General features: G+C 41.7%; 1 protein-coding gene across 11 annotated transcripts in view; it reads left to right on the top strand.

Annotated features, from left to right (window-relative positions):
- The window catches only part of MTSS1 (MTSS I-BAR domain containing 1), a 128,641-nt gene that overhangs the window by 38,912 nt on the left and 77,457 nt on the right, over nt 1-12,272 (top strand). Inside the window, exon 1 of one of the 11 annotated variants that reach the window (XM_075085772.1) lies at nt 5,868-5,901. The exons of the other annotated variants lie outside the window; for them this stretch is intronic. Within the exon in view, the coding sequence (XP_074941873.1) occupies nt 5,883-5,901 (19 nt within the window). The 5' untranslated portion in view covers nt 5,868-5,882. Of the gene's footprint in view, nt 1-5,867; nt 5,902-12,272 lie in introns of those variants that run through there. 11 annotated transcript variants of the gene reach the window in all.

Genomic DNA, 12,272 nt, shown 5'->3' with positions numbered 1-12,272 from the left:
ATGTCAAAAGAAAGGCTTGCTGCTAATTTAGACAGCATTTGCTCCTGCAGTTTAGCTGAGCTGAGAACATGGACAAAATAACTGTTTTTCCAGCTATAGATTTTTGTTGTTGTTGGCTTCAGAATCTCTTCAGACATGATGGTCAGACAAAATATAATGTATTTATGTAAAAAAATATTCTGCCCCAATGATAATGCAGCAAATCCTATCAGTCCCATGTTTGCACTGCTGAAACTTTGGATGCAAAAGTGACCTTTTTTTTCCTTTACTCTTGTTCTACACATAGTCTTCCAACTCTGTGAATTGATAGAGCACATCTGTGCCACTTGAGAGCAAACAAGTATGAAGTCATAGTCCCCTAAATAGCTTGTAGGATGGAAATGCTGAAGACAGCCTTCTTTTCATCTCCTGTGGGTCCTCTTGTACGGGACTCTGGAATCTTGGCTTTGATTCTTCATGTAGAGTCTTCACAATATCCACATCTGGGCTATGAATGTAGCTGAGAACAGATCTGCTTTAGATCTTCATGGCTAATAATAACTTTAAAAAACAAATGCTTCTAGCAGAAGAATGTTTGTGTGGTCTCCAACACAGATCAAGTTAAGACAAAAAGGAGAATCCCGGAGTGTCCAAATAGCCTTGAACTGGTATCTGATGCCAGAGCTGTTCAAGCACTTTTCTCTCAATTAACAAAGAATTTATTTTTTAGCTTTGTGCTAAATCTTCTCTGTCACAATTAAAATTTCTATCTTGTCTTTCTTTTCTCATATTTGCATATTCTCCCAGATAATCTGCATTATATTCAACACAGTCTCTATTTAAAAAAAGGGCATTTTGCAGAGCTTATTGTTTTCATTGTTTCCTTTTTGTAATAACATATTAGATCCTTTTCACTAGCATACATTTTTAATCATATTTTCTTGGTAGCAGGATGTTATCTATTTAAACAGCGCTGCTCAGTGTTTCTTAATACCTGGTAAAAGATGAGTCTGTGTTTAACTGCTAATTACTTTTGAGTATACCTGCATCTTGTAAAAATACCAGTAATACCCCAAATATCAATACTTCAGGCACGGGAAAACCTCATAATTTAAATGTTTAAGTAAACATATCAAACACACAGCAGGTGGGAGGAAGAGAAAATTGATGGTGGGACATTTTTATTTTTAAGTGTCATGAGGGTTGTGCTTAATTGTGAAATAGTGGCTAAAAATGAGAGGAGGAAAAGAGATTAGCAATGTTTCCTCATTCTTCTAAGAGGAAGCAGCATCGCACAGCTGACCTGGGAATGGGTGCCAAGAGATGACATGAGCGTCTCGGATTCAAGCAAATGTTGCTGTGGTCTTTACTGTGTCTGAGGGGGTAGGGTGAGGCAGGGAGGAGGACTTCAGGGCTTCTAGTGTTTGAACAGAATAGGAAAAAAGGTTCAACTGAACCTTCTGATGAAAGGTGGAAGAAATCAAGGTGGCAGCAAATGCACTGTATCAGCATTGACTTGCTTTGAGCATGAACTTGCCCCTGGGTGTCCAAAAGAAGAAAAAAATTCTAGTTGGGTTGGAATGTTTTACTCTACTACTTTTTTTAATTAGAAAAGAGGAAACATGGGAATAAGCAGTGATTAAACTGTTTGGGATGTTTTACATCATGCAGTCCAATCTGCACTGAAAACGAGTGAGATCACAGCAAATTCATAACTTCAAATTCATTGAAGTTCATGTGACTTTAAAAGGAAGTCTGGCTCAGTTGGTTCGCATGTGTTTTTAAAAAATTAGTAAGTAGGAGTAAAGGTTTAAAATTCAAGAGTAAACCTGTCTTTTCCTGGATTAAGCACCAGCTGCTGCCAGTGGATGTGGTGTGCTGCACGTGAGATGTGGCCTTAATAAGTCACCCTTTGAGAGCATGCCTTGGTGCCGCACCCTTGTTTGCTGGTGCCATTTTTAGAGATAAATGACAGTCCATAAAGAAGCACGGACACCGACTGGTATCTTTAGTCTTGGGGGAAATGCTGTAATTTAGTCTTTGTGGAAGCAAAATGTAAATCTGTTACCCTATAATTAAGACTACACAAATTGTTTTGATGTCTCGTTCCCTACGTCCACCCAAAGTAAATGTTCAAAACTATGAACATCTTAAAAGGAGAGACAGAGATTCAGAAGTTTCATATAACCTCATGTGGGGGTGGAAGAAGTAAGGGTTAAACAGATAGGCGAATTTAGTGGTAATAGTTTTGTTTTTTTTTTTAATAATTAAATGGTTTGTTTATTCTGCCTTACTCATTTAATTACAGTAGTGTATTAAACTTCATATTTGCAGTGAAGTAACCAGCAACAGATATGTTTAGTTTACATTTTTTTTCCAGAGACAAGTCTCTGCAAAAAAAAAAAGTGTATTTGCTATATTTGCACACCTGTGTAGCTATAATAGGTGTCTGCTTTTAGCTTTGGATACTTGTTGAGCGACCAAAAATGGGTTTCTGGAGTCTCTGACACATTTGAAAACCAGAGCTTGCATGGGAGGCCAAGGTTCACATTGATCATGCAGGCCAGACAGTGTTTGTTGTCAAACTGTAGACAAAGAAACAAAATTTTGAGGATTACTTTGGAGGCTTCCCAGGTGTATAAAAGGAATGTACAGTCCTTCTAGTTTGATGTAAACTCAAGTTGATTTTCAAGTTCACATAAGACTTTTTGGCTGTTCCCCACCTCCCCCTCAATCTGTTGGATCAGAAATCCTTAATATTTCAGTAGAATAAAGGGAAACTTTGGATTTTGAGGTACCTGATTTTCAGTTGCTGCTCTTTATATGCATTTTCTCAGAATTAAAATAATGCTGAAGTAGCACAGTGGCAGTGTTAGTATTAAGCGGGGGGGGGACAGGACTAGGGCATAGTTCAGCTTTTCTATCATTAGCCATTCTCACGTGTTGCTAGCAGAAACATTTTGACTTCCTCTGCCAAGGAGCAGATTAGTTTATGTTGCTCCAATTGTGAGATTTAATTTTCCATTTAAAATACTGCTTCATAAAATTCTGGTTTGTGGTCGAAAGGCTTTGGAAGAAAGTTTTGCTGAGTCCCTTTCCTGCAGAAGCAGAATGGGAGTTGAGTACATATTAAATCAAGCAGCATCTGAATACATAATTATTCACCCAAGCCTCAAATAGAAAGCCACTTGCAAGCTTACATTTTCTCATTCAATTCTCAAGCCAAACAAGTGTCTAATAACAGCACTAATTCTGGAATTTGGAACTGGTTTTTCACTACCATAAAAAGGTACACTTGATAACCATTAATACAGTTTGTACCTGTTCCAGTAGTAGTTTACAAAAAAAAAAAAAGACTTCGTTCTTTTCCTTTCACAAATTAACTAACCGGGCAGTTAAAAAAAGTAAAATTTCAGAAACTGATGGTTTGGAAAAGGGCGTTTTCAAATTGTTCTCCTTTTTAGGGATTAATCACTGAATATCCCTTTGGTTCTGAGGGGGCATTTTTATTTTCTTGTAACTATTTTCAAGAGGAAAATGGACTCCTGGGAAGGAAGCTATGGAGAAATAGCTTAACAATGGGACACACAGAATACATTAATCTAAATGTGAGTGCTTTAACGGCATGAAGTGTGTTCTGGAAGATATCCCTCGGATAGAGGTAACCTGCGCTTGCTAGCATAAAGCTGCATCCTGTTGATGTCGACCAACTGTAAGGAAATACTGCTGGCTTCTACTTAAAATAAGATTAAAATAGGCTGTATGGCTTCCATGAAAGCGTATTGTCCTTGACTTCTGAGACTGATCACTTTATGAAGTGTCCAGGGAAAATCCTTGCCTATCTCCAAGAAGCTCAACTTTGGGTTCCCCCAAAGTGCAGGTGTGTGCAATTGCCAGACGGCTGATACCAGCTGTCTGCACTCTGACTTGTAACCTTCTGGGAGGCTGTTAGCTGGTGAAATGGTTCCCAGTGCCTTTAAATACAGCAACACAATGAACAGTGAAACTGTAAAGAGCATAAACTTACAATATTTTAGCAAGAGTAAAGCTTTGCTGTCTAACTATTTTGTTTGCTTACTATAGACTAGCAGGACTTGATTTGTATGATTTAATGTGTCCTGGTGTTCTTTCTCATGTTGCCTAACAATTCCTGAAGGTAGCTGTCTGCTCTGTAAGGGGTGGTGAGTGTGCTTGGTCCGTGCATTTAGAGCAGTGAATTCCACTGCCTGTAATTAACTTCCAAAGATATTAAAAAGGAGTTGCACTTGATTAAGTATATGGCTTTGGTGAAACAAATACCTGTGGAGTGTCTGATGGGAGATAACAGATTTGGTGCCATGGGTTTATTGAAAATCCAGTTTTGGCAAAATAATTTGCACTGGATACCTGTACCTTCAGTGGGACAGGGAAAAAGGTGTATAAAGCTAGATAGTTTTCATGTGATCAGGTTCTTATGGATGTGTTTACACCCAAAATAGAGAAAGCACCAGAATAAATAGCACCAGTGTTTATTGCAGAGCTGTGTGTTCTGTTTGGTGTGCTAACACAGCAAGTAGCGTGAAATATGAGTTACATGGGAGTGAGTATTTATGTAATTTGGTGGTTTCTACAATACTGTCCTTGTTTTTCACTGAGCTTGCTGCATGAGAACGCCACCTTATGCTACAGCATGTGATTGTATGTATTTATTTATTGCATCCAGACAGTAATTTGGGGACTGACAGTTCTGTGTAGCCACACTTATGAATGATGTAGATTGGCTTGACCAGATTTAGCAAATGGATGTGTTTCTCTGCACCAATGACTTTAGAATCTCCCTTACAGTACCTGAAAAGTATGAGCTTGCTTACCTTCTTCCTGGGGAATCACCATTTCAGCTTCTGTGATCTTCTACAGTATGATTATGGCTTGTTGTATGACATGATGTTCCAAATCCAGGCCAATGAGATAAATGGGATCTTGTCACGGAAGTGACATCATTGGAGTAAATGGAAAAATTGTAGCCAAGTCTTACCCATTGCACTTGCTATTTTCTTGTGGCCTCTTTTTACGGGAACACTGCAGTACTATTCACCCTCACTTTTTTTTTAAAAAAAAAACCAAAACCTGAAGCTTTGGCCCATGTGCCACAGCCCACCTTAAGGTGGAGTGATATGGGGAAAACTGACTTTGCTCCTGGTAATTCAGGGTGGGTCTTTACACAGTGTTTTATCCTTATGATTTTCACTGCAACTGAACGTGGCATGTAAGGGAGTGGTGAGATGGAGTTACTTTACTTGAGTGTAAACCTACAGTGTGATGCCCGTTTACCCTGCAAGCTCTGCTTCCCTGGGACTCGTCTGTGGTCTGGGGATGGTACTGGCTTGGTGAATTCAATATCTGCAGAGGTTCCAAAATGTACTGTAAATACTCTGTATAAATATTTTGATCTTGTTTTTGTTCTAGCTCTGACTCTGTTGCCAAATACTATTATCATTGCTGGTCAAAGGAAACGAGGGGCCCAGGCTTCCACCAGAAATAGCATCTCTTGTTAATGTACAGTAGTTTGTTGTGTCCATACTTCTTGCTCCTCACTGCTCTGGGAGGCAGCTGGTTGTGTTGATTGCTTTGTGATGTCTGGGAGGCTGCATTATTTTTGTTTGTATCAGATCTGATTTGGGGAAAAGTAGAGTTCACTCCTGGTCTCTGCTCCAGAAAGCTGGTACCTGGTTATCTGATAAGGGTATGTATCAGAGGAGGCCATTCATGTGATCATGCTTGATGGGGAAAAGAGAGATGCTGGTAATTTAAATAATTCATGCCTTTCTTTCAGTCACTTTTTTTCAGGTGTGGTGTGTGTCTTCATTAAATCTTGCATGACTGCCGCGCAATGAGAGGAATGTGTTCCTGGCATTGGATGCAGAATGCAAACTATTTGGGACAGTAAGTGAACATGGTTAGATGTGGGTGCTGTGGCAGCAGCTCTGTCTGCCCTGTCCCAGCCCCATGGGAAAGGCGAAGCTGGGGAAGGGCTGTGTCAGTTACTACAACAAACAGCAGCAAATAAGCTCTCCTTGCAACAGGGTCAGAAGGATTAAAGTTTACAATTTTAAAACCACTTTAGGCTTGGTTCTGCCCCTGTAACACTCCGTACGCTGCTATATTTGTGTACCCAGCGGGTCAGTCTGTCTCACCCCAGTCTGAGAGGATTCTCCCAAAATTCTCCTTTTCTTGTGCTCATGGCTGACAGGAAGGCCAGGCTGAAGCTGTTTTTTATATTTTGTTGTGAAGCTGCTGTTTGTGGTTGCTCTTGAGGAGTTTGTTTCCACAAAGAGCTGCTGCCTTTGTGTGCCCCAGTCGGGAGATTGTTTCCACAGAAACTGGAGTGTTGTGGATGGTGGTGGTAGGTGGAAGAAGGTCATGACCAGCCCCCTGAAAAGAGGAGGGTGCCAAGCAAAACCCCCAACTTCAGCATGGAACTGGCAGCTGCGCTGGAGTAGTGAGGTGCTCCAGGGTTTGGAGCTGCTTCCAGCTGTGCAGTGCTAGGAGGAGAAAGTCTCTTGTATTTGAAGAGGACTGTCACTGTGCACCGACACGTGCTTAAATTTGTTGGTTTGGAATAGCACTGACACACACAGTATTGCATTAGTGCCTTCACATGACAAATGGGATGGATCGATGACTATTAGCACACCCTCAGTACTTCAGTACGTTTTCTGATGGGTTTTCACTTCCCTCTGAGGTATTCCTTGCCTTTGTCTTCAAAGCAAGATCTTCATAAACTTTTCTGATCCTTGAGACGAACGCAGGCTTTTTCCTTCTCATCCCCCTGCCCACACCCCAAAGGGTAGAAGCAGTGATACTGCAGGCAGAGGCCTTGGGGCCAGGCAGCTCCATGTGCAGGAGTTTCTGATGGTGACAGAGTTTAACCCTTTGGAGCCTGTCGAGCATATGGCCAAGCAGCTGTTGCCTATTTATGTCCTACAGCAGCTGCCCTCAGCCCTTGCAGCCACAGCTCTTCCAGGGTACCAGCTGCTGGGGAAGCTAGGGAAAAAGGGTGTTTTCATCCCCCGTGCACCCACATGCTCCTGTTCCTCCAAACTGCCTGCCTGGGGGTCACCAGCTGGCTGGGAGGCTTTGTTGCAGGTTGTTAGAAGATCACTGAAGTTTGGTGTGCTGGGGAAATGCACAGGCATTTCTGTGAGTGGCTGCTTTAAAACTGAGGGGAAAATACAGATGCTTTTTCTATTATAACCAGCTTTTCTGTGAGCGGTGAAAGGGTTTCATTTGCAGGCAAGCATTCACATTAGTGGAGAAGTGAGTCTTCATGCTGTGTTTCATATCCATTTGTCAGTTTCTCCCTGTCTTAAGATGTTTTGCTTACCCTTTAATCCCTGAAACCCTCTCTGGCCTGGGAACTTATAACTTATTTTCTTTTATTTCCTTTTAGCCCCCATTCATCCTTAATGTTTATTTTAACCAGATGGGAATTAAGTAGCTGAATCCATTTGTGGACTGTTCCCAGTAGCTCCTGGTATTCCGTAGCTCAGTATCAAGGTTGTATGGCTTGGTTTCAGTGTCTGCGGAGAGTATCTTTCCAAGGTAAAGACTGAGCAAGTACTTTCTCCAGCTGAGTCTTCTGACAAACTGGTGAGAGGAAGCCTAGTTTCGCTCAGTCACGGGAGGATGACCCACTGTGGCAGAGCTTTGATGTGGTGGTGCACAGGCACAAGGAAGCTGTTGACTGCTGAATTATGCCACTGCTGATTGGGATCAGTGAGCCACCTTCTAACACTCTGATTTGGTCATGGGACAAAACCCAGTGGTAGAGATCTGTATTTCTTCACTGCCATTTTAAAACAACCCAAATGAAAGAGTTTGAGCCTACTTGATGCACAAATGCCTTTGAGCTGGAAAAGCCAGGCTGTGACTAATATAAGTTTGGGATATTTTTAGTGTTCTTGAGTTGTTTGCCTGGTCTTCTCTGTGCTTGGTTAGCGGTGTGAAGGTCACACAAAGATATTAGACAGTTGTAGAGAGTGCTGAGAGGGCCAGCTGGTCGAGATGGCACTCAACCAGCAACGCTCCTGCTTTTGAGATAGAGGGGTCGAGGAGGGGCTGAGAAGTACTGGCATGCTGCTTTCAAGATATCAAACCCAGCTTTCTTCACACCTCTAAGTTAGGGAATAGGTATGTGCCAGGAAACAAATCCAGGCATCAGAAAAGCATCAACGTGGTCAGTTTGTCTAAAAGGATTAGGAAATAACATACAATCTGCAACCCAAATCAGGTTCTCTTATCTCGCATACTTCCCATTCAGCAGGGAGTAGCAGTACCCTCTGTGGATGGGGAGAAGGTATGCCATTGCTGAATATATCAACAAACGAAATGGCAGGAGGCTCTGCTTACTGCATTAGTAGCTGGACTCCCCTGTAATCAAGTTCCCCCGAGCATTTGTTTTTCTGCTGCTTAGCTTTCATCTTGCATTGTGGGTGTTGAAATTGCTGTTGGTGGAGGGTGAAATTAATCCATCCGAAGGACTGCTGCTACTGTTTAGATGACTCTGGGAACTAAATTGTGTGGCAACATCTTATGAAAAGACCCTAAAACTTACTGAGGGGACCAGGACTGAAGAGAAAGTATGTAGCTGAAGCCATCTAAGACTGAGTGTCTCTCAGGAAGAGCCGCTGGGAAAAGTGGGGAGAAAAGTTGAGAAAAAAATGAATAAAATAAGTCAGGCAAAATGACAGTTTTTCTTTGTTTTTGCGTAACTGCAAGGAAAGGATATTCTTGGGAGCAAATAAGACTACAAATAATTTATTTTTCTCTGTGTATATTAGATATTGAACAAAATATGCTGGACTACCTTCAAAGTACATATTTGCAATAATGATGAGTGAATTGTCCTAATTTACCTTGCAAAGCAAAATCTTTCTCCTTATGGCCTCCCGCCTCAAATTGCCTCCCACAAGAGAGGTTCAGCAGAAGCTGCCCTTGACTCTTAACTATTCCCTCTGTTTCCCCTCCTTGTTCGTTCTTCTCTCTGTTTACCCACGTTCTCTTGAGGGATGAGATAACACTCTTCTTTTTTTTTTTTTTTTTTGGAAACTTCTGGCCATGCTGTTGAGTCTGTGGTTTCCTGAGGAATGGTTGCATGGGGTTTTTGAACAGCTGCTCAGGGCAGACCTGGGCTGACAGCACATTGAGCTTAAATCTCTTTCCATTGCAGTAACGGCATTTCCCCCAGAGGCAGGACAGCTATCTGTCTAATGGAATGACACATTTTTCAGTGCTGTCAGTCCTTAAATATCAAATAAGTAAATTAATAGGGAGCAGGTGAATGTTTCTTCAGAAGAAAGTTTAATGTCACGTAGCTGTTTGATGCATTGCCTCTGGCGTAGCTGCCTTGTCATAAAACCTGACATCATTTGTTCAGTTGTCTCTCATAATTAGAATTATTTGCTGCTTTTCAGGTTTGTTAATTGTAAGTGATGTTACACGTGGTCTGATATGAGCTAGAATTATGATGTTCAGATTGACTGTGCGGAAAGAAAGCACATTTCACTAGCAGACATTGGAGCCTTCGTCAGTGTACCCATCTGTTGATTGACAAATAGCTGAAGGAATGACTTATTAGGGTTGTTCTAGCTCCAGCTTCCAGTACAAATAGGTCTTTTTGAGTAGTGTGACACTGCCACAGGAGCCTTTCATCAGAAGCCTTGAATGGGCTGTCTACTCTGTAGTCACTGTCTTAATCCAGTGATGCAGGTGTGAAACCACACTGCAGATGGAGAAGCTGTAGTGTTGGGTGGAGACTGATTTAGCTAAGTTGCAGTTGCTTGCCCTGTTGTGAAGCATGAACCTGTAACCTTTGTCTGAAGCTCTCTTTCTCCCAGTGAAGCTTTTTATTCCAAAATCAAAAAGGCAACAAGGAAAAACTCCGTAGCTTTCTCCCAGTGTAACAGTTTGGAGTAACAGTGTGAATCAGCTGTTAATACAGGATGTCCCTAAAATGTTGCCAGTTGAATAGGAAAAAGTGGGTTAGAAAATCAGATGTCCAATAAATTGATCCCTAGGCAGCAGCAGGGGCTCTTAGCAGCATGTGCAACGAGATAACTGCTGACTGCAGTTGAGGGTGAATGTAGATAAACCTCTTCTGCTGCAGCTTGCTGCAGGATAGATGGCTTATAAAGGCATAGAAGCAACAGTGTGAAATGTAGGTTCACAGGAGTTCACGCAGTTGTCGCCTTGAGGGAGGTTTTCAAAGCAAGCTTGGTCATGGGACAGGGAATTGTAGTGTTTGCTGCTTCTCCCCTCTACTCATTAAACCACAAGCTCTGAAGAATTCTGAGAAAATCCAGAGGGGGAGGTTTTGATCATTTAAGTTGCCCCTGTTGGTAAAACTCTGTGGTGAGCAAATAGCTGATAGCTGTCTGTATTTCATGGCAAAACTTCATCCTGCTGCTTTTTTTTTTCCGCCCATGACTACAAACTTCAAATAAATGCTTCAGTCTAAAACAGTCTCTTGGGTTCAATGGGACACAATGTTGTTCTCTTCCTGTGCGTGCCTTTAGCCTTCAGCCTGCTCTATCTAGACTGCCTGACTGTTTATATGGTGGTGTTGTATTGCATGTTATTTTCTGGAAAATAAGTATCAGATATTTTTCCCTATCTAACTGACTAACTTTTGTAGCAAGTCAATTAAATTGATTTACTCATATGAAGGGGGCATATTTACCCACTGTATTGGTGTAACTCTCTGTGTAGTTTTATACAGAGGAATTGCAAAAAGCTTTGCTTGGCAGAACCTGAAGGGGAAAACCCAAAGTAGCTAAAACCTAACAGGGAAGGCATTGCAAAAAGCAGTTGAACACCGAGGTATATCTTAAAAACAAGTTCAAGGATGTTTTTGCCTGAAATTTCAGGCTATTAGCTCATAGGTATCTTCATTGGACTGTGATAATTCAAGGGTGTTATAAGGCAGTACTTTGCCAGGAACTAAACTATGAGATGCCCCTCTGTTTTGACAAAGGAATTGTTGCAAGATAATATTTGAGAGATTAGTTCCTTTGGGGAGTCACGCAGCCACTGCACTTCCATACTGGAGGTCTGAAGTAGCTGTAACAGCTTGTTCGTGTTGTTGAGGAAGGCACTGTGTATTATGGATGATCATTCAAAAGCTGCCATGAATTATCCATGGAAAAGTGCCCTCAGATAGGAGCCCCTTGATGGTTGGTTAGTGTAATTAATATAAACATCTCGCCGCAGCTTTACATTTTGGTTTAGCAACTCCTCAATTTGAGAAGAGTCTTGGGACTTCCTGGATTTCAATTATCTCCCTGATGCTGGAGGTAGGGTTTTAACTTGATATTAATTATGTTCCTCAAGGGAAATCTAGATGGCAAACAATGGTTAGGGTTGTGCAGACAGCATAGCTTGCCCCAAAGTAAATCTACCTTTCAGGAATTAAAAGTGCTATGCTACTTGGTTCCTGTTTTAGAGAAGACTTTTTTTCTTAAGGCCTTCTTTGTGGGATGCAACAGAGTGTTACTGCGCTTGAATTCAAATAATTTATTCCCCATTTTGCAATTTTTTTGTGAATCTTTTGAAATACTTGATTAAAAAGAGTTCCAGCATTTGCGATGAGAAAACATGAAAATGTGAACTGAATATGCTGTAAATGCTAGAAAACTAGAAGATAGCTAAATTTCTTAAGTTGTAATACCTTTTTACTGCTGATGTTGGCTGTGCTGGCAGTCATGGTAGGGAGATAAGCCTTTGCTGTAAAAATGATGGACTTAAGCAAGGTTGAGCTTTCAGCTCAGTGCTCTCTCTTTGGGCCTGTTCAGATGCAGCACTTGGGAGCTGCCATGTAATGAACCCCTTGGGAAACATCTTAGGCGTTGCTCTCCAGATTCGTGTTTGCTTTGGAGAAAGACGAGGTAGATGGAAGGGAATTTGAGGACAGAGCAGACGGAGCCCTTTCATCTAAATAAGCCCTCAGCAGCTTCAGCCAGACCCATGGTTATAGATCACATCGCAGGGGTCATCCTGCACTCTGTACCATTCCTAGTCTAACAGTGCTCATTTGTCCAAGATATCCCAGTATGCTATTTAGTGATGCTGTGAATTACTGCTATTTACAGTTCATGGGAAAGAAGTGATGCTGCAGTGGCGACCTGGAGGATACAAACACCCTTGGTACTGATGTGTGGGGAGGCACAGAGGGATGGCTGCACTGAAGCCGCTCTTTCACAGCGGGGAGCTTGTGAGGGTGGAAGAAGGGAGGCAAGCAGCGCCTGGCAGTTTGGAGT

This window comes from Phalacrocorax aristotelis, chromosome 2, assembly GCF_949628215.1.
Source record: "Phalacrocorax aristotelis chromosome 2, bGulAri2.1, whole genome shotgun sequence".
NCBI lineage: Eukaryota > Metazoa > Chordata > Aves > Suliformes > Phalacrocoracidae > Phalacrocorax > Phalacrocorax aristotelis.
Note: the sequence above shows the minus strand (reverse complement) of the source record. Positions and strands in the feature narration are given on the sequence as shown.